We start from the raw sequence: 25,724 nt of genomic DNA, 5'->3' as shown, positions 1-25,724 counted from the left end.
TCACTGAAAAGAGCCAGGAAAGCCCATCACTACAAAAAGAGATGTGATGTTGTAGTTCATGATGATGATGATCATGATGATGATACCAGCCATGAAGATGATGGTGGTAATGATGAAGATGATGATGAGGATGATGATGTTGCTGTTGCTGATAATGATGATGACAATGGCGATATTGATGACAATGTTTCTTCACTGTTCAGTAACAGTGTTTGTTGGTATGTTTCTTGCAGGGTATGATGTATCTGGAAGAGCGGAGACTGGTGCACAGGGACTTGGCTGCCCGTAACGTGCTGGTCAAGTCCCCCAACCACATCAAGATCACTGACTTTGGTCTGGCTCGGTTGCTGGACGTCAATGAGAAGGAGTACAACGCAGACGGGGGCAAGGTAAGCATATGGCCCGGAAATACTTTGAGAAAAAGGGAATCTATGTCTCCCTACTGTTTTGATGCTCCTCTGTCTGTTCTCTGTCCCTGTAGTCTTCTAGATGTGTGTATTCTCTATACCGTAGTGCAGGGATGAGTAACTTTGATGGGGGTGGTGGCCACAAGAAATGTGAACTCCATGAAAATAGCTTTTTGAGAACGTTTGAGAGGGTCAAAGATCACACCCCGAAAGCATGCTAACATCTCACCATTACCAATAACAGGGGAGGCTAGCATGTCTGGTTTTCTGGAGGTCAAGCCTAGTTCTGGACAAAACATTTCATGGAGACTCTAATGAGCATGGTCTTTAGTTCAGAACTTACAGGTGTAGCATCTTCATTTTATTGCTGAGAATATTCCTGCTGTTGAAAACTGCCTCAAATTAAGATCCTTCATCTGTAATCAGCCCATGATGTCCAATTCTTGCCAAACATATTTCTTAATGATGTATTTTTCTCTCGTGACACTTCCTGTTTTACCAGTGCCAACGATCCATTTAGAGGAAGAGCAAACTGTTATACAGCAGTGTTCCGATCCAAATTAGTCTGAAAAGGGACTAAAAGTCACCCAATATTTGTTTACGTGATCCATTTGGCATCAACTTAACCTTCACTAAACTGTTTGTGTGCCATCTGGCATCAACTTAACCTTCACTAAACTGTTTGTGTGCCATTTGGCATCAACTTAACCTTCACTAAACTGTTTGTGTGCCATCTGGCATCAACTTAACCTTCACTAAACTGTTTGTGTGCCATTTGGCATCAACTTAACCTTCACTAAACTGTTTGTGTGCCATTTGGCATCAACTTAACCTTCACTAAACGGTTTGTGTGCCATCTGGCATCAACTTAACCTTCACTAAACTGTTTGTGTGCCATTTGGCATCAACTTAACCTTCACTAAACTGTTTGTGTGCCATTTGGCATCAACTTAACCTTCACTAAACGGTTTGTGTGCCATCTGGCATCAACTTAACCTTCACTAAACTGTTTGTGTGCCATTTGGCATCAACTTAACCTTCACTAAACGGTTTGTGTGCCATCTGGCATCAACTTAACCTTCACTAAACTGTTTGTGTGCCATTTGGCATCAACTTAACCTTCACTAAACTGTTTGTGTGCCATTTGGCATCAACTTAACCTTCACTAAACTGTTTGTGTGCCATTTGCTAATATCCTGTAAGTATTACGTCAACAAGGCAGTTATTGTGGATATTTACCATTCATTTCTATTGGGCACAAGTTAATCTGAAACACAAACAAAACAAACTGAAAATGCATCCAACAAGTTTGTAGAGTCACAAGCTTGATGTAGTCATTGCGTGCTAGGAATATGCAACCAAATACAACACTTTTGATTACTTTAAATACAAATGTTTAGGGGTGTCAATCATTTTTACTGCTACCTTTTTGAGAAAATAAAAATAGTACTTGTTAAACAACATTTATTTCTCAGAGCAACTGTATTAGTATAAAATAAAATAATTTCCCAATTCTTGTGAGCACACAATATATTTGAATTATTTATTTTATATAGTCATTATTGCTCATCTTTATCAAGGGTGTCAATACTTTCAGACCCCACTGTATCTGTCTCCATAACTACAGATGCCAATCAAGTGGATGGCCTTGGAGTGTATCCACTACAGGAAGTTTACACACCAGAGTGATGTCTGGAGCTACGGTAAGACTGGACACTCACATCAATCAATCAATGTGTCTTAATTCTGTCTTTTTTATACGGTAATGTGAATGCTCTGGTTAAATCTTACAGTTTGTATCTATTATATTCTATTATAACTTTACACCTCTTCTCAGGGGTGACCATTTGGGAATTGATGACATTTGGGGGGAAGCCCTATGATGGCATCCCGACCCGGGACATCCCAGATCTGCTGGAGAAAGGAGAGCGTCTTCCCCAACCTCCCATCTGCACCATAGATGTATACATGGTCATGGTCAAATGTAAGATACCCTGTATAACTTCTTTCTCTCTCTCTCTCTTCTCTCTCACACGCACACATTCCCACATGACCGTGCTGCTCTGACCCCAGCAGTATAGGGTAGGGTCCCAGACGGCACTATGCCCCCATGTCCAGCACACACCCTGTCCATGCAGAGAGCACTACCCTCGTGTTTCCTGGCTGTACTGTGCCGCTTCTCTGGCCCCTCTCTCAACTGGCTGTGGCCCCTCCCTCACACATTGGCCCTAGGGTGTCACTGACTGACCAACAGCCTCTGTCACCTTCCTCCATGATCCTGTACCCAATGCCCCTGCTCATTATACCAGACTGCCAGGACAGGATTTAGGGGAGGTCACCATGTCTCTCTCTCTCTTCCTCTCCTTTACTCTTTCAATCTGGTAGAGTAACACAGAGGACACACAAGTGATTGCTTTGGTGCGGTATTGGTTGCGTGTCTGTGGAACTTGGCAGACGAACACACTAACATGGCTGTGCAGGTGATAGGTTTTGAGAAAAGGACATTTGATCATCAGAAAATGTAACTTAAAAAAAATCAACCATATAATTCAAATCTAACACAAAAGTATGACAAGATCTGTAACCTACATACGGAAGCCCAGCTCAACCAGCACACTGGGACATCCTCCTTCAGTATACCTTATCCATGGCTCTATATCTAAAGCTCTCCCTGTGTCTTTTCCAGGTTGGATGATAGATGCAGACAGCAGGCCCAAGTTCAAGGAGCTAGCTGCAGAGTTCTGTAGGATGGCCCGGGACCCTCAGCGTTTTCTGGTCATCCAGGTGAGTTACCTTACCGTACCTTACCTTCCCCTCGAACACCCCTCCTTATCCTGGGGAGTAGAGTGAATGACCAGGATAGTTTGTGTCGTCATCTGGGATTCAAAGGCACATCTTGTTGATATATGTCTTGCAAACCAAAATAAATGACATTCTAAGTGTACGAGGAGTAATTGGTCTCTCTCTCTCTCCCTCCTCCTCCAGGGTGATGACCGTATGAAGCTGCCCAGCCCCAACGACAGTAAGTTCTTCCAGAGCCTGCTGGATGAGGAGGAGCTGGAGGATCTGATGGATGCTGAGGAGTACCTGGTTCCTCACGCCTTTAATATCCCACCGCTGGCGTACACACCCAGGACACGTGTTGACTCCAACAGGGTACGGCTCCCCTCTCCCCACTTCTCTCCTTTCCCCTCTTCTCTCTCCTCTCCTCCTCTCTTCTCTTATCTCTGCTGGCCTACCCACACATCAACTCTAACAGGGTGAATCCCTGTACACAGAATGCCCCTTATTTTTCATTATATTAAATTTTATTATATTCTATCTTATTCTATTGTATTCCATTCTATTCTATTATTTTCTATTCTATCCTACTCTATTCAACATGCTAGTTTTTCCCCTAACCTCTTCTTTCCCTAGAAGCCTGGCTACAAAGTGCTCTCTGATATTTAAATACCAGTCTTATTCAACCGTAGACAAAGGGCACGCTGAGCTATACATTTTGAAATAATTTGAACTTTTCACAGAACTCCATAATTTATCCCGGATCCCCTTCATGATAAACTCCATTAAATTATATCTTAAAAGCATTTATTCTAATGTATGTCTGTTTCAATATATTGTGTTTGATTTCCCATGTGGGTTTCACTCATCTGTGGCACTGACATTCACTTCTCAGGTTGTAACTGCAGTGTAAATTATCACAACATACAGTACATACATAGGCAGATTGGGCAAGAAAAAGTATGTGAACCCTTTGGAATTACATGGATTTCTGCATAAATTGGTCATCAAATTTGATCTTATCTTCATCTACATCTCAACAATAGACAAAAATAGTGTGCTTAAAATATTAACACACAAATGATTGTATTTTTGTATTGTCTATATTGAATACATCATTTAAACATTCACAGTGTAGTTTGTAAAAAGTATGTGAACCCCCAGGTTAATGACTTCTTCAAAAGATAATTGGAGTCAGGAGTCAGCTAACCTGGAGTCCAATCGATGAGACGAGATTGTATATGTTGGTTAGAGCTGCCCTGCTGAGTTGGCTATTCACAAGAAGCATTGCCTGATGTGAACCATGCCTCGAACAAAAGAGATCTCAGAAGACCTAAGATAAAAAAAATATATAGACTTGTATAAAGCTGGAAAGGGTTACAAAAGTATCTCTAAAAGCCTTGATGTTCATCAGTCCACGGTAAGACCAATTGTCTATAAATGGATAAAGTTCTGCATTGTTGCTACTCTCACTAGGAGTGGACGTCCTGCAAAGATCACTGCAAGAGCACAGTGCAGAATGCTCAACGAGGTTAAGAAGAATCCTGGAGTGTCGGCTAAGGACTTACAGAAATCTCTGGAACATGCTAACATCTCTGTTGACGAGTCTACGATACGTAAAACACTAAACAAGAATAGTGTTCATGGGAGGACACCGCGGAAGAAGACACTGCTGTCCAAAAACAACATTGCTGAAGTTTGCAAAAGTGCACCTGGATGTTGTTCCATGTTCCACAGCAAAACAAACGAAACTACAGTTGAGTTGTTTGGAAGGAACACACAACACAACATCAAAACCTCATCCCAACTGTAAAGTATGGTGGAGGGAGCATCATGGGTTGGGGCTGCTTTGCTGCTTGACGGAAAAATTCATTCCCAAGTTTATCAAGACATTTGCAGGAGAATGTTAGGCCATCTGTCCACCAATTGAAGCTCAACAGAAGTTGGATGATGCAACAGGACAACGACCCAAAACAAAGAAGTAAATCAACAACAGAAGAAAATACTCCTTCTGGAGCGGCCCAGTCGAGAGTCCTGACCTCAACCCGATTGAGATGCTATGGCATGATGTCAAGAGAGCAGTTCACACCAGACATCCCAAGAATATTGCTGAACTGTAACAATTTTGTAAAGAGGAATGGTCCAAAATTCCTGCTGACCGTTGTGCAGGTCTGATCCGCAACTACAGAAAACATTTGGTTAAGGTTATTGCTGCCAAAGGAGGCTCAACCAGTTATTAAATCCAAGGGTTCACATACTATTTCCACCCTGCACTGTGAATGTTTACACAGTGTGTTCAATAAAGACATGATACGTATAATTATTGGTGTTGTTAGTTGTCTGTTGTTGTGACCTAGATGAAGATCAGATCAAATTGTATGACCAATTTATGTGGAAATCCAGGTATTTCCAAAGGGTTCACATCATTTGTCTTGCCACTGTACGCTCTAGGGCTACTTTAACCCAAGAGCTACAGTATTTAGTGTGTTGATATGGGGGATAGAAAAGATGAGGAAGGAGGAGGTGAGGTGATGTGAGGAGTTGTCAGAGGAGGAGTAGTTATAGGCTGAAGGGTACACAGCGTGAGGTCTGGAGTCTGTTCTATTGAGAGGAGGAAGAAAGGAAAATTAGAGGAGGTGATGGGAGAAGGAAGAGAGGAGGAGGAGCCTTACAGAAAAATAATATGTACATGTATGAACTTACATGTAAATTACAGATAACCATATACAGTGCATTCAGAAAGTATTCAGACCCCTTCCCTTTTTCCACATTTTGTTACGTTACAGCCTTATTCTAAAATATTATTATATTTTAAATGTTCCTCATCAAACTACACACAATACCCTATACTGACAAAGCGGAAACATTTTTGCAAAAAGTTTTTAAATTTTTTTTTTTTCAGTATTCAGACCTTTGCTATGAGACTCGCAAATTAAGCTCAGGTGCATCCTGTTTCCATTGATCATCCTTGAGATGTTTCTACAGATTTATTGGAGTCCGCCCGTGGTAAATACAATTGATTGGACATGATTTGGAAAGGCATACATACGCCTGTCTATATAAGATCCCACAGTTGACAGTGAAAGTCAGAGCAAAAACCAAGCCATGGGGTTGAAGGAATTCAAAAGGCACATACAGGACTCAGACCATGAGAAACAAGAGTATCTGGTCTGATGAAACCAAGGTTGAAATCTTTGGCCTGAATGCCAAGCATCACATCTGGAGGAAACCAGGCACCATCCCTACAGTGAAGCATGGTGGTGGCAGCATCATGCTGTGGGGATGTTTTTCAGCTGCAGGGACTCGGAAACTAGCCAGGATTGAGGGAAAGATGAACAGAGCAAAGTACAGAGAGATCCTTGATGAAAACATGCTCCAGAGTGCTCATGACCTCAGACTGGGGCAAAGGTTCCCCTTCCAAAAGGACAATGACCCTAAGCACACAGCCAAGACAATGCAGGAGGGGTTTCGGGACAAGTCTCTGAATGTCCTTGAGTGGCCCAGCCAGAGTCCAGACTTGAACCTCATCGAACATCTCTGGAGAGACCCGAAAATAGCTGTGCAGCAACACTCCCCATCCAACCTGACAACCTCTTGAGAGGATCTGCAGAGAAGAATGGGTGAAACTCCACAAATACATGTGTGCCAAGCTTGTAAGGTCATACCCAAGAAGACTTGAGGCTGTAATCACTACCAAAAGTGCTCCAACAAAGTACTGATTAAAGGGTCTGAATACTTATGTAAATGTCATATTTCAGTTTTGAATTTTTAATATATTTGTTAAAATTTCTAAAAACCTGTTTTTGCGTGTAGATTGATGAAGAGGAAAAAAAGATTTAATCCATTTTAGAACAAGGGAAATGTAACAAAATGTGGAAAAAGTAAAGGGGCATGAATTCTTTCCGGATGCACTGTATATATATATATATATGTTTTTTATACATATATAAATATATGTATAAAAAAATGTATGTACAGTACCAGTCAAAAGTTTGGACACACCTACTCATTCCAGGGTTTTTCTTTATTTGTACTATTTTCTACATTGTGAAATAGCACATATTTAATCATGTAGTAACCAAAAAAGTGTTGAACAAATATATTTGAGATTCTTCAAAGTAGCCACCCTTTGCCTTGATGACAGCTTTGCACACTCTTGGCATTATCTCAACTAGCTTCACCTGAAATGGTGAAGGAAATCCCACATGTGCTGAGCCAAAGTTGGCTGCTTTTCCTTCACTCTGCGGTCCAACTCGTGCCAAACCATCTCAGTTGGGTTGAGGTCGGGTGATGGTGGAGGACGGGTCATCTGATGCAGTACTCCATCACTCTACTTCTTGATCAAAAAGTTACATTTGGTCAAATTTGACAGCATGCTGTGGTAGTTAGTAAAATATATTACAAAATATATTTCTTAAAATGTTGATATATGTTGGCATGTATTTTAATGAATGGAAAATGTTGCTTTTGACCTGACAAAGTTTAGCACAAAATCATAATAGAATGCTGTGGTATACTTTGAAAAGTTTGAATGAAGGACTCATAACTGACAACTTTGTAACGGCTCTCTTCTATCTCCTCCTCTGACGAAGAGGTGGAACAAGGATGCTCCATGCAGACTGGCAGCCCTGGCTGCTCCATGCAGACTGGCAGCTCTGGCTGCTCCATGCAGACTGGCAGCTCTGGCTGCTCCATGCAGACTGACAGCTCAGGCTGCTCTATGCAGACTGGCAGCTCTGGCTGCTCCATGCAGACTGGCAGCTCTGGCTGCTCCATGCAGACTGGCAGCTCTGGCTGCTCCATGCAGACTGGCAGCTCTGGCTGCTCCATGCAGACTGGCAGCTCTGGCTGCTCCATGCAGACTGACAGCTCAGGCTGCTCCATGCAGGCTGGCTGCGCTAAACAGGCAGGAGACTCCAGCAGCGCTGGAGATGAGGAAGGCTCTGGCTGCGCTGAACAGGCTGGAGACTCCGGCAGCGCTGGAGACTCCGGCAGCGCTGGAGAGGCGAGGCGCACTGTAGGCCTGATGCGTGGTGCTGGCAGTGGTGGGACTGGACCAAGAACACACACAGGAGGCCTGGTGTGGGGAGCTGCCACCGGAGGACTGGTGTGTGGAGGTGGCTCTAGATAGACCGGACCGTGCAGGCGCACTGGAGCTCTTGAGCACCGAGCCTGCCCAACCATACCTGGCTCGATGCCCACTCTAGCCCGGCCAGCACCCGCACTGGAGACACCGTGCGCTCCATAGCATAACACGGTGCCTGCCCGGTCTCTCGAGCCCCCCGGTAAGCACAGGGAGTTTGCGCAGGTCTCCTACCTGGCATAGCCATACTCCCTGTGAGCTGACTCTCAGGCTTCCATCCGCGTCGCCGTGCTGCCTCCTCATACCAGCGCCTCTCCGCTTTCTCCGCCTCCAGTTCTTCCTTGGGGCGGCGATATTCTCCAGGCTGAGCCCAGGGTCCTTCACCGTCCAGTTTGTCCTCCCATGTCCAGTCCTTCTCTCGCTGCACCTTGGTGCGGCTACACTCCCCTGGTTTAGCCCAGGGTCCTCTCCCGTCGAGGATTTCCTCCCAAGTCCAGAAATTCTTGTCGCGCTGCTCCTGCTGCTGCTGTTGCCTGTTACCACGCCACTTGGTCCGGGTGGGGTGGGTGATTCTGTAACGGTTCTCTTCTATCTCCTCCTCTGACGAAGAGGTGGAACAAGGATCGGACCAAAATGCAGTGTGATGATGATTCATGATATATTTTAATGAAGGAAAAACTATACATACAGAAACTACAAAAATAATGAAATGAAATAATGAAAACCGAAACAGCCCTATCTGGTGCAAACACAAAGACAGGAACAATCACCCACGAAACACTCAAAGAATATGGCTGCCTAAATATGGTTCCCAATCAGAGACAACGAAAATCACCTGACTCTGATTGAGAACCGCCTCAGGCAGCCATAGACTACGTAGACACCCCACAAAGCCCTAAGACAAAAACACACCACAATAACCCATGTCACACCCTGGCCTAACCGAAATAAAATGAAGAATATACATAATGTATTTCGACCAGGACGTGACAAACTTGAAGAGTGCTTTCAATAATCTTGTTTTTTTTGCTCAAATAACTTGGTCCATTGTTGAATTGTGGCATGGGAGTCACTGGAAGGTCGCATCTGAAACACAAAATATCATGTACAAATGACCTACAATGTATGTGCACTTAACATATGTAATTTGCCTTGGAATATCAACGTTATACTTACAATGCAGCTTCCTTCACCTGCGATGTCCATTTTCAGACTCACAAGTTGACAGTTAACCTGTGTATAATGCAGAAGCAGAGTCAGTGAAAACATTCCACAGAAGATGAAGAATTAGGGGTTAACGTTCATGAACATAAAATTGATACTTACAATGCAGATTCCTTTACCTCCAGGGTCCATTGCAGACTCACCTGTTGATAGATAATGCAGAGACAGAAAGTCAGTGAAACAATTCCACACAAGATGAAGAATAAATAAATGGTTTAATGTTCATGAACACATTGAGGTCTAGCTAGCTAAGTGATACAAAATACTACTTACATTGGCAGGGGTCTGTCCATAGACAGCTGAGGCTCCCAATTCGAGCTAGCCAATTCTATCAGAGACAGCCGGGTCACTAAAGCGTGCTAAATTAGCAAGCAAGCAAGCAACACATTGCTTGGCTAGCCAAGAACATTTAACAATAACTTTGGCAATTAAAGTATTGTATATCCAATACATACATGACATTAACTCCACTGAACTGAACTCTACTCAACTTTAATTTTCAAAACAATTTTTAGTCACACTGCACATTGGTGGCAAGCTAAAAAAAAAAGGAGCTAGCTAGCTCGGTAGGTAGCTAGCTATGTTAGTAATCTTGATTAAATCTCTTGCTTGAAGTTGAATAAATGATCTTCCTCTGTCACCCACCAGGTTAAAAACATATTTTAAACCAATGTTATGAATGTATAATCAAAGAAAATGCCATTATCCACGAGAAAGCATTTTGGTGGCGACAGCTGCTATTTTCCTTCTCAAAATTGTAAGGGCTGCTCTGTCAGTTGGAGGCCTGGCTGGGGCTGTGGCTTGGGAACATTTCAAATTGTGATTGACAGCTCAGTAAAATATAGTTTCAAATATATTTACACATATGTTCTATGTTCATGTGTCTTTTTGAACTAATCACCTCATTTATTTGTACTATGCTTCATAAGTGGCAGGTAGGCTACAGAGAGGAGAAGTGTTTGTGAGAAAGTAGCTATAGGGTCGAGGGTACACAGCGTGAGAGAGAGTCTGTTTTCCTCAGTGAGTGCTGACTACACACATGCAGACCACCGCTGAGACTGAGAGATCAGGTGGGGAAGGAGGGTGATGGAGGGTAGAGACCACTCACCCACAGGAGGGGGAAGGATGGGGATAGATTGCAGGAAGAGAGGGTAGGAGAGAGAATGGGGGAGGAGGGAAGAGGAGGGACGAGAAAGTTCACAGAGGGGACTCTCTTCTCCCTTGAACGAATACTCTTGAACGCTCCCTTAAACCAAGTACCAACACACAAGAGTCTGTATTAAACGTATTTGTCCCTGTGTGTCTCTCTCTACAGAACCAGTTTGTGTACCAGGCGTTACCTATACCACAGCGGTGTGTGTATACTGTATATGAAAACTTCTCTCTTCTGTCTCCTCTCTCTCTCTCTTCTTGTGTCTCTCTCTACAGAACCAGTTTTTGTACCAAGACCCTAGTTTCGTCATGGAAGACATGTTGGGTACCATGGGGACCATCCCACGGGTGCTGTCCCTGTCTGCAGTCCCAGGGTGCAGGCCCCCAGGGGACCCGTCTGTAGGGGGGCAAAGCGGCAGCGGGCAAGAGGATAAACGTTTCGAAGACCAGCGCTGTAACGGCACCCTGAGGAAGCAGGCCTCACCCCGGCCCGCGGGACCTCCAGGACAAGGCGGAGCCCCAGGTGACACCTCTTTTAGCAGTTATTTTAACTTCCTTGATTCTTCCATATATTTTGTCTTGTTTGTTTGTGTTATTTTGCCTACGCAGATCGTTGCGTTGAGATTCCTCTGTAATCAAAAGCGCTATAGAAATGAATTGCATTATTGTTATTTAGCCTCAGGTCCAGGGGAGGACAGCAGTGGACAGCGCTACAGTGCAGACCCCACCATCATGCTGGGGGAGAGAGGAGCTAGAGGAGACACAGACCAGGATGGATACCTGACCGCCATGAGGGAGAAGGCCTCCTCAGGTACAACATGTCTTCACTATTCAGTGTTTTCCTCAGGTAATGTCATGTACAACAGGAAGCACTTCTTAACTGTTTATGATGTCTTGTCTGCTTTGAAAAAGCTTTTATCCATAGCAACACACTTTGGTTTTTGTTGTATTTTTGAACTTCTGGTTCGGAAACTTTGCATTAACTGTTCCAGTTAGAAAGAAGATAAAAGTTCAGAAAAGCGAAAATAGGTGAAAGACTCCTCTTCTGATCCTTTGAAATGATCCTTTGCCTCATCTGTTACCAGGGGGGTGTACTGTTCTGTTGTGTAGCTAGTGATGTCAGAACCAGGTTTCATCATCTCCTCCTCTTCCTCACCCTTTGATCCAGAGAGCTGTAAAGACGAAGGCCTAGAGCACAACACATCACACACACGTACACACTCACACACGCACATATGCACACATACACTATCGTACACACACACATTCGCACACATAGAGGCATGTCAGAGGCTGAGGGCAGACTAGTGAAGAGATCAGTGAGATCAAAATATACCAAACCTTCTGTTCATCCTGAAAGCCTCTAACCTCTCTCTCTTACTTTCTTTTTCTTTCTTTCTTTCTTTCTTTCTTTCTTTCTTTCTTTCTTTCTTTCTTTCTTTCTTTCTTTCTTTCTTTCTTTCTGTCTGTCTGTCTGTCTGTCTGTCTGTCTGTCTGTCTGTCTGTCTTTCTCTCCTTCCCCTCTGTCTCTCGTTCTTTCCCCCTCTCTAACAGACTATCTCAACCCTGTGGAGGAGAACCCGTTCGTGACGCGCCGGAGGAACGGAGACACCCTGACCCTGGACAGCTGTAACCCCTACCAGGTGGACTTTTTTATGACTATTTGGAATATTACTTATGGACTATTTGCACCTAAATTTGAATGCAGTTTTCTACTGTTGTCGACATTGCCCCCCCTTTTTCTACTTTGATGTGTTGAGTGTAGTGACCTCATGTTATTCCTAACAAGTCTAAGTCGTTGGTTTATGATATCTACTACCCAAACACATAGAAATGTTTTAAGATAGTCCATGTTATTACTATCTAGCTATTTGAATGCACTTTAACTAAACTTTGACTTGACAGGTGGCCCCCATAGGTCCCCAGCAGGCCGGCTCCGGCCCCAGAGTGGATGACGAATACGTCAACGAGCCCCTCTACCTCAACACCTTCCACAACCCCGGAGGACCAGGGCCAGGAGACGGAGACTACACCGATTATACCCTGAAAAAGAACGGAGTCCCTGGGGGACACAACCCTATCCTCGCCACCCTTACCAGCCAAACAGGCACCACTGGCGTCACTGCTGGCCAATCAGGCACCACCCAGGCAGGGAACCCCTCCCACAGCGTCCAGGCAGCCAACGCCCACGCTGTCTCCGCACAACCGGGATACGCTGCACCTCCGGGGCTCGGCGCAGCCGGCTCTCACCCAGGGCACATCCTGCACCCAGGTCACCCTTCCCACTCCGGGTACACCCTCCACCCCGGTCTCACAGGCACCATCATGGTGGACAAGAAGACCAGACAAGACAAGAACAAGACGTTTGACAATCCAGAGTACTGGCAGCATAGCCTCCCTCCCAAAGCCACCCTGCACAACCCCGAGTACCTGCAGGACTGCAGCACGCGCTTCTTCTACAGGCAGAACGGACGTATCCGGCCCGCCGTGGCCGAGAACCAGGAGTACCTGACGGAGTTCGCCCTGAAACCCGGGACCGTGCTACCGCCCCCGCCCTACAGACAGAGGAACACTGTGGTGTAACGTGGAGTAGTGAGGAGGACTGGGTGAGAAGAGGAGGAAGACAAGGGGAGGAGGAGGAGTGAGGGGGATGTACGGAGGAAGAAGGGCAAGATCGTGGGAGGATGGGAGGAGGAGAGAGGACTGAGTGTGAGAGGGAGGAGGAGAAAGAAGTGAAGACGTGAAGGAGGAGGAGTGGACAGTCCCTCTCACACTCAGTCACGCAGTATTTACGTATCAATGCATCAACCTTGGTTCCCTCCACCAGCACTGGACTGACACATCTATATCTGTCTGTCTAATTACAGTAAATTTACACAGAAATATCACAGTAATATTATTGTAATATACAAAATGCTGAGAGCCTCCTACCACCCATGAACCCAGGACTGATGAGCACCTCTCTGTCTGTATCTATCTGATTTATACTGGATTACAGTAACATTATAGTAATATACATACTGCTGAACCCAGTACTAATGTGCACATTGCTAGCCTCCCCTTCCACTAAGCCCCTCTTAGCCAACCTTAATTACTCCTCTACCACACCCACTACTCTCCCTCAGCTCCGCCTCTTCAGTGTTGATCACACAAACAGGCACCACCCACTCTTGGGAAACGGTGGACCTCTCTCTCATGTGACTTTGTCCTCTTCCTGACTCCGACTTTATACTCCTTTAGACTCCAGCTTCACCAATAACAACTATAACAACAGCAGAACGCTAAAGGAACAGTGACATGTAATGACTACTGACAGACAATAACACCCTCCCCCAGAAAAACCCACTACAAGACTATTGTTTGCTCATTATCTTACCTACACTATTTTATAAGTAAGAACCAACCAGTAAATCCCCGTTTATACACAACACTACACTTGAAGCACCACATGTTCCAACTGGTTTCATTTGTAGCAATCCACCAACAACACGGACAGTAATGTCATGAGAGCTGTTGGTGGGCAGGACAGCAGGTTCATATAAGAGGAAATGTATACATCTATGTATACACTGCTGTTCCATCACTGTCTGCCAAGCCCCAGCCACGCCATTCATCTGTCTCATAACGTGGAGGATGAATTCATGTCCGCTGACTGGACTGACTGGCTGGCTGGCTGACTGGACTGACTGGCTGGTTGACATGGTTTAAACCCCTCTGAATACATAATGCAATTAAATCATGGATTGTACAGCACAGCTCATATCCTCTATAACATGTTCATTTGTATCTCGCAAAGAAGGAAGATGTGCTCCCAACCTTGACACACCAATAACCCTGTACATGTATGTTATAGTCACACACACAAACACATACACACACACACACACACACACACACACACACACACACACACACACACACACACACACACACACACACACACACACACACACACACACACACACACACACACACACACACACACACACACACACACACACACAGCGTTAGCGTCGTGTGCATTCCGTTTTGGACCAGGAGCTCCGTTGACCTTGGGTTCTAAAGCAGTGGGGATAGCACCAGCCAAGGCAGTGCAGCAGCATGAGAAGACAAAGTCACAGCAAGTAAATGGCAGTGTTATACTGTATGTAAAGCTGGAATGGCCTACGTTGAACACACTGAAATACATCAGGCAGAAAGTGCCACAGCCCAGGATTTACGAGGGAATGCGCTTATCAGTAAGGAGAGGATCTCAACCACCCAGCCATACTGTTATAACTTCTAACCCACATGACTTCTGAGGCAGACAAATCTGGATCTGGATCAATGCTGTTATAGAATATAGATTGGAAACTGCTGTGTGTTGCAGTATTTTTTAACCGATAAACCCGGTCTGTCTGTTCGTTCCCCTATCAGAGCTGGTTACAAAGACCTCAGGAGACAGGACTGATGAGGTGATGGGGACTGAAGTTTGAACTGGACTGGATAGATAGACAGTTGGAGGAGAAATAGATGGCAGGGTCATGTTCATTAGGCACCAAATGGAAGACAATGGACTGAAACAGGGAGGGACTACCTGGACATTGCAAAATGTTTTGTTACGGTGTGAACGTGACCCACGTGTGTGGAGGACTGGAGAATTCTGGGGCCTGGATAGGTGGCGGGCAGCAGACACCAGTCTGTCTGGGATAAGAGAGGCCTAAAAACTTGATCTGGTCTTGGGTCTGGTCCTGGGAATAAAGGAGGACAACTAAGCCCTGATGTGATGGACACAACCATGGAGGAGAGTCATTGAGAGTTCTGGTCAAGCTGGAGAGGACAAGCCTGAGAACCTGATCTGGTCTTGGGTCGGCCATGGCCAGTGAGGAGTGAACACATGGACACATGGAAATACACAGGAAATAAACCTAGTATACGCCAAGCAGACTCATCATTGGTGGATATGTTCTGTGGAATAATATATTCATTTTGGGGAGAAATTGGGGATGGATAGCATCAGATTTGGACAGTTGAAATACTCAAATTATATTATGTCATGCCATGTAGAATAGTATTGCAACTAGAACCATGTCAAACTGGTCCCTAAAACTAAGACTTTTGCTCCACCCCAAAATGTCTCTCCCCCTTCTACGTACAGTACAGGGGCATCCACCCCAAAATGTCTCTCCCCCTTCTACGTACAGTACAGGGGCATCCACCCCAAAATGTCTCTCCCCCTTCTAAGTACAGTACAGGCGCATCCACCTCAAAATGTCTCTCCCCCTTCTACGTACAGTACAGGGGCATCCACCCCAAAATGTCTCTCACCCTTCTACGTACAGTACAGGGGCATCCACCCCAAAATGTCTCTCCCTCTTCTACGTACAGTACAGGGGCATCCATCCCAAAATGTCTCTCCCCCTTCTACGTACAGTACAGGGGCATCCACCCCAAAATGTCTCTCCCCCTTCTACGTACAGTACAGGGGCATCCCTCTCCAACAATTTGCAATCAAGATGGGAAATGAAACTGTGCCAAAACATTTGGAGAGATTTCCTTCCTCCACAATGACATTTTCATGAAGAAAATGCAGGAGCTACAGCAGATCAAGGACATTGAACACTTTTCTATTCATGTTTGACAATAATGACAGTACAGGTAGACAGACGACGTATCTATGGCAGGCCAGGTCCATGTGTTCCACAGAATACTGCCAGAGGATTTTTGTTTTCGCTGCTAGTAGAGGGGAAGTACTGTCAAGACAAAATAAATAGTTAGATTTGGGCCTTTTTGAGTTTTGATAGGACTTATTAACCATTTTGGCACAGACAAACCTCTCCATTGTTTCCCCAGACAGAGGAACATCAGGTTCTCAATACATTTACATTTAATGATGTATTATCTGTTGCATCACAGCTATAGAAAAGGCAGGCAGCCTACCCCATTTCACTGTTATTTTTCTCATTGTGGCTTCAGTTTGTACGATCCAGAGATGCAGCACTTTAATGAAGACTAGCAGAAGTAAACGATGGTGGAAGAAGAGAACAAGGACAGTAGTAACGGTCTAGAAGCACTGACAGGAGAACTAGAAGGCTCTCCACTCCAATGAAAATAGAATGAAATGTCCGGGAGTTTTTGGAGAGGCATCGTGTTACATTTTGCTTAGTTTAGCCAAACACAGATGTTTCCTGGATTATGTGTTTATCTCCAGTTCTCCTCCTTTATGAAAAAGAATGACATGCCAATTAAGATCCATCTAATTGGTAGAATCGTGAAAGTAGTCCTTGTAGACAAAGCTACTTTGGTAGCATCGCTAAAGAGTTTATAGTCCTAGCGGACAAAGCTCCATCGGAATAACCACAGGAGGATATAAGGTCTGTTTAGATAGCTGATCACAACGCACTACAGAGTCTAGTGCCTGTAAACAAACCTACAGTGGTAGAATCACTACAGAGTCTAGTCCCTGTCTACAAACCTACAGTGGTAGAATCACTACAGAGTCTAGTCCCTGTCTACAAACCTACAGTGGTAGAATCACTACAGAGTCTAGTCCCTGTCTACAAACCTACAGTGGTAGAATCACTACAGAGTCTAGTGCCTGTCTACAAACCTACAGTGGTAGAATCACTATAGTCTAGTCCCTGTCTACAAACCTACAGTGGTAGAATCACTACAGAGTCTAGTCCCTGTCTACAAACCTACAGTGGTAGAATCACTACAGTCTAGTCCCTGTCTACAAACCTACAGTGGTAGAATCACTACAGAGTCTAGTCCCTGTCTACAAACCTACAGTGGTAGAATCACTACAGAGTCTAGTGCCTGTCTACAAACCTACAGTGGTAGAATCACTATAGTCTAGTCCCTGTCTACAAACCTACAGTGGTAGAATCACTACAGTCTAGTCCCTGTCTACAAACCTACAGTGGTAGAATCACTACAGAGTCTAGTCCCTGTCTACAAACCTACAGTGGTAGAATCACTACAGTCCAGTCCCTGTCTACAAACCTACAAACCTACAGTGGTAGAATCACTACAGTCCAGTCCCTGTCTACAAACCTACAGTGGTAGAATCACTACAGAGTCTAGTCCCTGTCTACAAACCTACAGTGGTAGAATCACTACAGAGTCTAGTCCCTGTCTACAAACCAACAGTGGTAGAATCACTACAGAGTCTAGTCCCTGTCTACAAACCTACAGTGGTAGAATCACTACAGAGTCTAGTGCCTGTCTACAAACCTACAGTGGTAGAATCACTACAGAGTCTAGTGCCTGTCTACAAACCTACAGTGGTAGAATCACTATAGTCTAGTCCCTGTCTACAAACCTACAGTGGTAGAATCACTACAGAGTCTAGTCCCTGTCTACAAACCTACAGTGGTAGAATCACTACAGTCTAGTCCCTGTCTACAAACCTACAGTGGTAGAATCACTACAGAGTCTAGTCCCTGTCTACAAACCTACAGTGGTAGAATCACTACAGAGCTTATAGTCCTTGTGAACTAAGCTACAGTGGAAGAACCATGTGAGGATATTAGGCCTGTTTAGATGGCTAAGGCTTCTCTTCGGCTACTCTACCTGAGGTTAACACTGTGTGTGTGATCACTAGTGTCTACTGACTCAACCGGTCCTGTAGACCGAGCTCTCTGACAGGACGTTAATGTGTTACATGGACATAAACACGGTGGCTGTGTCAGATACCAAGGTACTGCTTGTTTGTTCCTTCTCATTTTGCAGGTTAAAATTGAATTTGTCCTCTGATTTAAGATGATTTGTTTGAGAGTTAACATTTACTATAACTGTATATATTTTCCTTGTGTAAAATAAGTGTATAACAGTAGAGTGGAATCTATGCTTTATCTGGGGAGTTTATCTGGGCACGTTTTATCCCAGACTATGAACATGGTGATATTGATGTTGGTGCAATGACAGCCTATGAGAGAGATGTTAAGAGGACTCGTGATGGACCTTACTGGTCAATTAAAGCCAGTCTACAGGAGAATACAACACCAGTGCCCTGTGTATTAAATACTGAAGCTAATGATAAACAATCCCTTAAGGTAAAACCCTTATTTGAAACCCATCACAAGGGTCTTTTACCTAGCAGTGTGCTGATAGCTCTCCTTGTCCTCTAAAGCTGCTCTGTTCTGCTGTTCTGTTCTGTGGGGAAATCATATCACCCAACATCTCCAAGCAACATGGAGGAGATAAATACTGGCGGACAGGGCAATAGTTTCCGTCCTAAGCAGGGTAAAAGGCAGAGATATTAGCATTCCACAGATGTTAGGAGATCAATACATCAGTGTTACAATAGGTTGTCTGAGAAGCAGCGTTTGGATGCAGTGCTGGAAGCAGAGGAAGAGACTGGAGTTTTACTTTATCTCAAAAAGATGACGAAAGAAATGTATGTAGCAAAAGCGCTGTTGACGTTGAGTGGTGTGTACTTGAACACGACCAAAATGATTTTGAAGAAGCGACCGGCGAGGAGTTTCAGAAGTGAGAGTCGTAGAATCATAACACTTGAATGAATTATGTCTTCGGGTTGTTTTAGCAAAATGCTTTAGGTACAAAAGGAGCACAAATATTCCCTCTGTTTCATCTCAACACTGATTGTGCACACTCATTTTAATCAGCAATGTTGAAACGGTCACATTTATTTGAGTCAGCTACTACTGTATTTACGGTTTTGGGGTATAATAGTCCAAATGGATGTAACCATGACATCTTTAAGAGTATTGTAAATTGTGTTAATGGTGATGTTTCTTAGTGTATCTCAATGGGGGGGTTCATAATGGCAATAGATTGTTGTTTCTTTGACTCTGTTGCTATGAGAAAGGGCACAGACATTTTGGTGAAGGCCTCTTTCACACTGTTGTATCTCCATGTTACTCCCTCCTGGGTCTACAACCTGGAGTAAATCCCTAAAGTACATGATGGACGGTATTCCTGTCATTTCTTACAGTACGAAATTAATTTCTAAAGGACATTTTTGTAATTATTATGGTATTAATATGTACAGTTTGTTCCAATAAGCCCTGCCTGTTTCCCCATGGGCTGAAGTATTCCTTTGCACATAGATAGGATTTAAATCCCTACATGTACAACTAAATACTGTATGAGAGGCTGCACTCAGTGCATCTCAGAACTTCACTTATTGATACATACCAGTTAACTAACACAATATTCATACAATTCATCATATACTATAACACACACAAAAACACTGTACTTTTGTAACCCAGCTCATTTTACAGTGGTACTATTGCGTATTCCTTCCTTTAAAATTACAGGAAAAGACAGTAGTTGTAGAGTAAGCACAGTTTACAATACATGTTGATTTGCTGGTAACTAATATATGGGAGGGAATTTCTTTTTATGACACACAGGCATTATACTGAATGGCTGTTCTTGATCATTTTAATACCGCTCTTCAACCGATAAAATGTGAATAGTATTTTTATAGATAGTGGAAGTATTGGCCAGGTGCATTTGTAAATAGAGGGAAACAATACTTTTTGGGCTGCCATGATGTTTTTGGTTTCTCTTTTAATTCTGTCATATTACTGCTTTTTGTTGAATATTATTGTGTGTGATCAGTTTTCTTCTTGTTTTTTATTTCTGTATATATATATATATATATATATGTCATTTAACCAGTGAATTCTGATTTTAAAAAGCTTGCAGTTTTTCTAGTCCCCGCTGTTGCCCTCGTAGCTGTATTTAGAACAACTTGGTGGACTTTGTGGTTAAAAACCTCTTGCTCACAGGGTAGAGGTGCCTTTTCCTTATTTTGGGTGTATATTTCAGTCTCCTCTCCTCCCCCTATAGCCATTTTTTGATTTTGTACAGAAACCACCCACCCATTGGAGAGATTGAGGCTCTGTTGCATTACTGATGAATACTTCTCTATCCTGCATCTACTGTATATCTCTCTCTCATCATCATTTCGTATCAATTTAACCGGTATTCATAATCAATATGTATTTCATTCCTATCTGTGGTCTGAGGAAGCACTATGGGCCTTGGATAATGCGTACATACTGTACCCACAGACACAATTTAACAAACACATATAGCCTTTGCTCTTCTTGGGCAGCCACATGATGCTAGATTGACTGGTATCCCTCGTATCTCCAGTCAGAACCCTGACCCCTACTCTCTGATGGTGGAATTGGGTAAACCAAATAGCTTTTTGCCTGGATTATATTGTAGATTTAAATTGACATATGAGTCTGTTGGTCTATGGATATTGGTTTGGTTTATTGAATTGGTTCTTCATGATTTCATTGATTGGTTGATTGGGATTTATCTGACTGTAGTCTAGAATGTCTGGCCCTGGTCCTAGACCTGTTCCTGGCCCTAGTCCTGGTCCAAGTACTGGTCTTAGTCCTGGTCCTAGTACTAGTCCTGGTCTTAGTTCTGGAGCTGGTCCTAGACCTGTTCCTGGCCCTAGTCCTGGTCCTGGTCTTAGTCCTGGAGATGGTCCTAGATCTGTTCCTGGCCCTAGTCCTGGTCCTGGCCCTGGCCCTAGTCCTGGTCCTTGTCCTGGTTCAGGTCTTAGTCCTGGAGCTGGTCCTAGACCTGTTCCTGGCCCTAGTCCTGGTCCTAGACCTGGTCCTGGAGCTGGTCCTAGTCCTGGTCCTAGTCCTAGTCCTAGTCCTGGTCCTGGAGCTGGTCCTAGACCTGTTCCTGGTCCTAGTCCTGGTCCTAGTCCTGGAGCTGGTCCTAAACCTGTTCCAGGTCCTGGTCCTAGTCTTGGTCCTAGTTCTGGAGCTGGTCCTAGACCTGTTCCTGGTCCTCGTCCTAGTCCTGGAGCTGGTCCTAGACCTGTTCCAGGTCCTGGTGCTAGTCTTGGTCCAAGTCCTGGAGCTGGTCCTAGACCTGTTCCTGGTCCTAGTCTTGGGTCAGGCATCAGACAGAGTTGTAGCAGCAGAGCCTCTGATGTTTGGCTGAGGTTCCATGGAGGAGAGCTCTACTCTCTTTCCATCCCTTTGCTTTACAGGATGTTATTGTCTGAATCCATTTCAGCGCTGCTTCCAACTGAACGTTTAACCATTCCCAAGGCTATAACATTTAAATACTTTTCCCGCAGTTTTGTTACATGAATCTGTCAAAAATATATTTTTAATTTAATATGAATAAAGATCAATACAATATTTAAATGACGTGTTCTGTACTTTTAATTTGTTGGTGTCATGACCTTGGTGTGTCTTCTGGTATGCACGTGGGTGGTTATTTCTGTGCATGCCTGTGTGTGACTCTTAACTTCTGCTAAAACTCGACAGGAAACCATCCGTCTGGCATTCAAATGTCAGCTCTTTGCTTTGCATATGAGCCCATCTCGTTGGGAGTGCCTCTTACAGTAATCATGACCGAGCATCATCTTCATCATCTATTAGCCTCCTGGGAGTCAGAACTGGTCCCAAATATTGCTTCCAATGGTCACCCTTGGCCCCAACTATTCCCATTGGGAGCACCACCACAACACTGCTTATATCTATACAGACCCTTCAGATGTGCATACATGGCAGGGGAGCCGAGGGGGAGAGGGAGGGGTAGAGAGTAAATTAGACTGCAGCCAACAGAATATCTCTCTAAATTACAATAAGGGAAGGAGGGATAGATATTGAAGGTATTGGAGCAGGACCTGGGCGTCTGTCCACCAGACTATAGCCACTCTGCCGCAGGCCTGATTCTCTCACCATTAGCATATCCTCACACAATATGACATTTTATGGCATTATCATTGGAGATCCAATACTGTACTCCAGCCAGCTAAGTCTGCATTTTGTGAGCCTCCTGCCCTGGGCAGAGTCAAATCATTTGCCTTAAAATGGGAATAGAGTGTGATCGAAACCATCCGTCAATGCCTGTCTCCTTTCACACGCTCGCTCCACTGACAAAGTGTATGGATTTGACCTGATATGAAGGATGATGGCCACAGTGGAATGTAAATAAACTTAAAGGGTTTTAGCCGTCATGATCGACTCACACCGTTCTCATGAAAGAAGGGTTGAATGCTCAATTTGACATTACATAAATCTCTTCAGATCTCTTGAACAGTGCTCAGCAAATGATCATGGTTTATTTAACCCTTATCAGGCTTGCCATCAAATAGAAATACATTTCCTTTCATTTGTCTCGCTACTGTGTGTTCCAAATGGCACCCTTTCCCCTATATAGTGCACTACCATGGGTCCTGGTCAAAAGTAGTGCACGACATAATGAATAGGGTGCCATTTGAGTCGCAACCCTCTATATCCCATCGAATACCTACCTCTAATCTCATATCGCCCTACATCAGCGAGTAGTGTGATAATGCCAACTGATCTAATCATTAATGTGTGAAATGAAACAGAAAGACAGTAGCAGAAAACAAAAGTATTAAAAGTTGTTTTCTCTTATTTTGCTCCCTCTCTCCTCGCTTCCTCTCTTCCTCTCTCCCCTCTTCCTCTCTTCCTCTCTCCTCTCTACACCTGTTCATCCCTTTCTCATCTCTCCCTGGTGCGACAGTGCAGTGCTCCTAAATCCCTGCCTGTGCTGCAGCATGCCATGTCTTATTGCGTCCCAAATGCCAACATATTCCTTATATGGAGCACTACCCTATGGGCCCTGTTCAAAAGTAGTGCACTACAAAGGGAATAGGTTTCCATTTGGGACTCATCCATTTATGATTGAATGGAGTCCACAAAGCCGGCTAAGCAGCTCCACCGATCCCCCGGAGAGCTTTCATTACAGCACGCATATAATATCGCCCTTCACACACACACACACACACACACACACACACACACACACACACACACACACACACACACACACACACACACACACACACACACACACACACACACACACACACACACACACACACACACACACACACACACACTAGAACCCTCTCTGCCACTGGAGTCTGGGCCTCCTCCTCCATCTCACCCCGGGCCAAGCACACACACCAGTATGCCAGGCTCCAGACAGGTACAACCTATGGGCTAATCTCCTCCAGTCTAATCTGTCCCTGACTCAATCAGAGATGAATATGATTTGAGATCTAACACAGTGATTGCTCCTAACCAAACTGCATTGCCCTTATTCAGTGTGTGGTGTGCTATCTTACTGGCTGGCTGGGGCAGTTATACAATGTTCTGTTCTCTGGAGATTGCTGAGTCACTGGCATTATCTGAGTGCGTGGACAGGTGAGAGTCTGCATACTTGCGTGTGGGCAGGAGGGACGTCACCCTGAGTAAAAAATGTTTGGGGCTGGAGGGTTGGGTCCTTCAGGGCATTGACTGTGACACAGCATGTTTTTAACTTCCTGTCTGTCCTTTTGAAACAGTCACCTAGAGTCAGAAGGGAATATACAATTTACATAGCAGCACCTCGGTATGTACTGTATGCCTCATGTTGGTTGTGGTACTAAAGACGAGGATATAAACCCATCTGATGGTTGAGTAAGTGGCATTTGACGATGCACAAACACATTAAGATTAATAAGGCAATCTAGTAAGCCATTTGCACTCTTCTCATGAAGAGTAGCTTGTCTAATTAGGAATACGTTTAAAAAGCTCAGTATTTAGGATGTGTCACAAATGGCATCCTATTTCCTATGTGGTGCACTACTTCTGGCCAAGGCCAATATAGGGCTCTGTTCAAAAGTAGTGCACTATATAGGGAGTAGGGTGCCATTAGGGAGGCATTATCATTCACTTTATTAGGCATCAAGGCAGTATCCTCGTGGGATAACTCATGCTAGGAATGGGTAAACGCATAAATAATGGGTAAATAGCATGATCTTACTAAATGACAAGTCAGTTATTTAATGTAACTATTCCACACCCGATCACATAGCCCAATCTATCGAAAAATACCTCACTATAATTGCGTATTTCCATGAAATTAGAACACATCACAAAATAAGCAGTGAGATTGTACTGAGAAGGTGATTGTACAGCATTCATCTGGTAGTGGAAGAGATTGGCGCATCTGTCTGGGGGCTAAAGGAGTCGCAACATCCAGCTTGGACGCAGCATTCCTTTTGAATTAAGTAACCATTTTAAGAGAAGCAGGGTCATTGTTAAACTCACACACTGATGCAATTGTAAAGCTCTAGTCTATTCATCCAGCATACAATGTCTTGATGGCAGCTCATTGTGGACTGACAATGGCAGCTTAATTGCACGTTGTCACGTCCTGGAGTGGCACACATATTGTCAGACTGTTTCCCTCCCAAATGGCACCCTATTCCCTACACCACGTCCCAAATGGCATTCTATTCCCTATATAGTGCACTACATTTTGAATAGGGCCCATCGGGCCCATAGGGGTCTGGTCAAAAGTAATGCACTGTATAGGGAATGCCATTTGAGAAACAGCCGCACCCTCAATTTCCCTGCCATTTCAAATGGGAGGCCCATGGAGCAGTCACTTACTTAGCGATGGGTAAGGTATGGATGTATCTTTAATTGTATCCTATTCAGATCCAATGGACGATGGGAGCAATGTGCTTAGCCGTCAACCTCCATAAAAAAGGGGTTGTTTGAAAGAGGGTGATGGAGAGAGAGAGAACAAGAAGCGGGCTGTCCATTAGGGCGTATTTGTAATGAAGAGCGAGAGAGAGAGGCCCTGCTACACTCAGCTAGGCTGGTGTCTTATTAGCACCAATAGGGAAGGATGCCTGACTGTCTCTTTCTATTTGTCTAAGAAATGAGAGAGGGAGAGAAAGAGTGTGTAATAGCTGTAAGCTGTGTATTTTCTCCTCTCCATCTATCAGTTTTGAGAGACCGACTTTCTTATTTGCCTCTCTTCATTTTCTTCAACACACTCTTGATGAGATGGTAATATCAAAATTGAAAAGCAGTGATATTTTTTTTTCTTTTCTAAAGCACACTACTGGTGTTTAAATGGAAAGATAGAAGTAAATTACACCAATTATAGTCTGTGTTTAACTCTTTGTGAGATCACCCGGCTGGTTGGTTGGACCTCCACCTTAGATCCTGCTTTCAACGACAATATGGCAATCATGAGATCATCGTCACTGCTTAGAGAGAATGGAACCCCGTGCATGAAACCTGTCCCAAATGGTACCCTATTCCCTTATA

General features: G+C 44.2%; 1 protein-coding gene and 1 long non-coding RNA gene across 6 annotated transcripts in view; one reads left to right on the top strand and one right to left on the bottom strand.

The window, feature by feature from the left end:
• LOC118366646 (receptor tyrosine-protein kinase erbB-4-like) overlaps positions 1-17,154 on the top strand; it is a 545,013-nt gene extending 527,859 nt beyond the window's left edge. For both annotated transcript variants that reach the window (XM_052493562.1, XM_052493560.1), the window contains exons 21-29: positions 234-389; positions 2,035-2,110; positions 2,245-2,391; positions 3,094-3,191; positions 3,393-3,563; positions 10,924-11,170; positions 11,324-11,458; positions 12,202-12,290; positions 12,553-17,154. In XM_052493562.1, the coding sequence (XP_052349522.1) occupies positions 234-389; positions 2,035-2,110; positions 2,245-2,391; positions 3,094-3,191; positions 3,393-3,563; positions 10,924-11,170; positions 11,324-11,458; positions 12,202-12,290; positions 12,553-13,230 (1,797 nt within the window). In that variant the 3' untranslated portion in view covers positions 13,231-17,154. The remainder of the gene's footprint in view (positions 1-233; positions 390-2,034; positions 2,111-2,244; positions 2,392-3,093; positions 3,192-3,392; positions 3,564-10,923; positions 11,171-11,323; positions 11,459-12,201; positions 12,291-12,552) is intronic.
• LOC127915080 (uncharacterized) lies at positions 17,010-18,156 on the bottom strand. Of its 4 annotated transcripts, none has more exons than XR_008090152.1 (4): positions 18,039-18,156; positions 17,908-17,995; positions 17,192-17,862; positions 17,010-17,146 (listed from the first exon to the last, which is right to left on the bottom strand). It is a non-coding gene; the product is annotated as an uncharacterized LOC127915080 (long non-coding RNA). The 4 variants fall into 4 exon arrangements; XR_008090155.1 differs by having other exon boundaries at positions 17,033-17,146; positions 17,237-17,862; XR_008090154.1 differs by having other exon boundaries at positions 17,036-17,191; positions 17,237-17,862.
• Positions 18,157-25,724: the final 7,568 nt, after the last annotated feature.

This window comes from Oncorhynchus keta, chromosome 34, assembly GCF_023373465.1.
Source record: "Oncorhynchus keta strain PuntledgeMale-10-30-2019 chromosome 34, Oket_V2, whole genome shotgun sequence".
In the NCBI taxonomy this organism is placed as follows: domain Eukaryota; kingdom Metazoa; phylum Chordata; class Actinopteri; order Salmoniformes; family Salmonidae; genus Oncorhynchus; species Oncorhynchus keta.
Note: the sequence above shows the minus strand (reverse complement) of the source record. Positions and strands in the feature narration are given on the sequence as shown.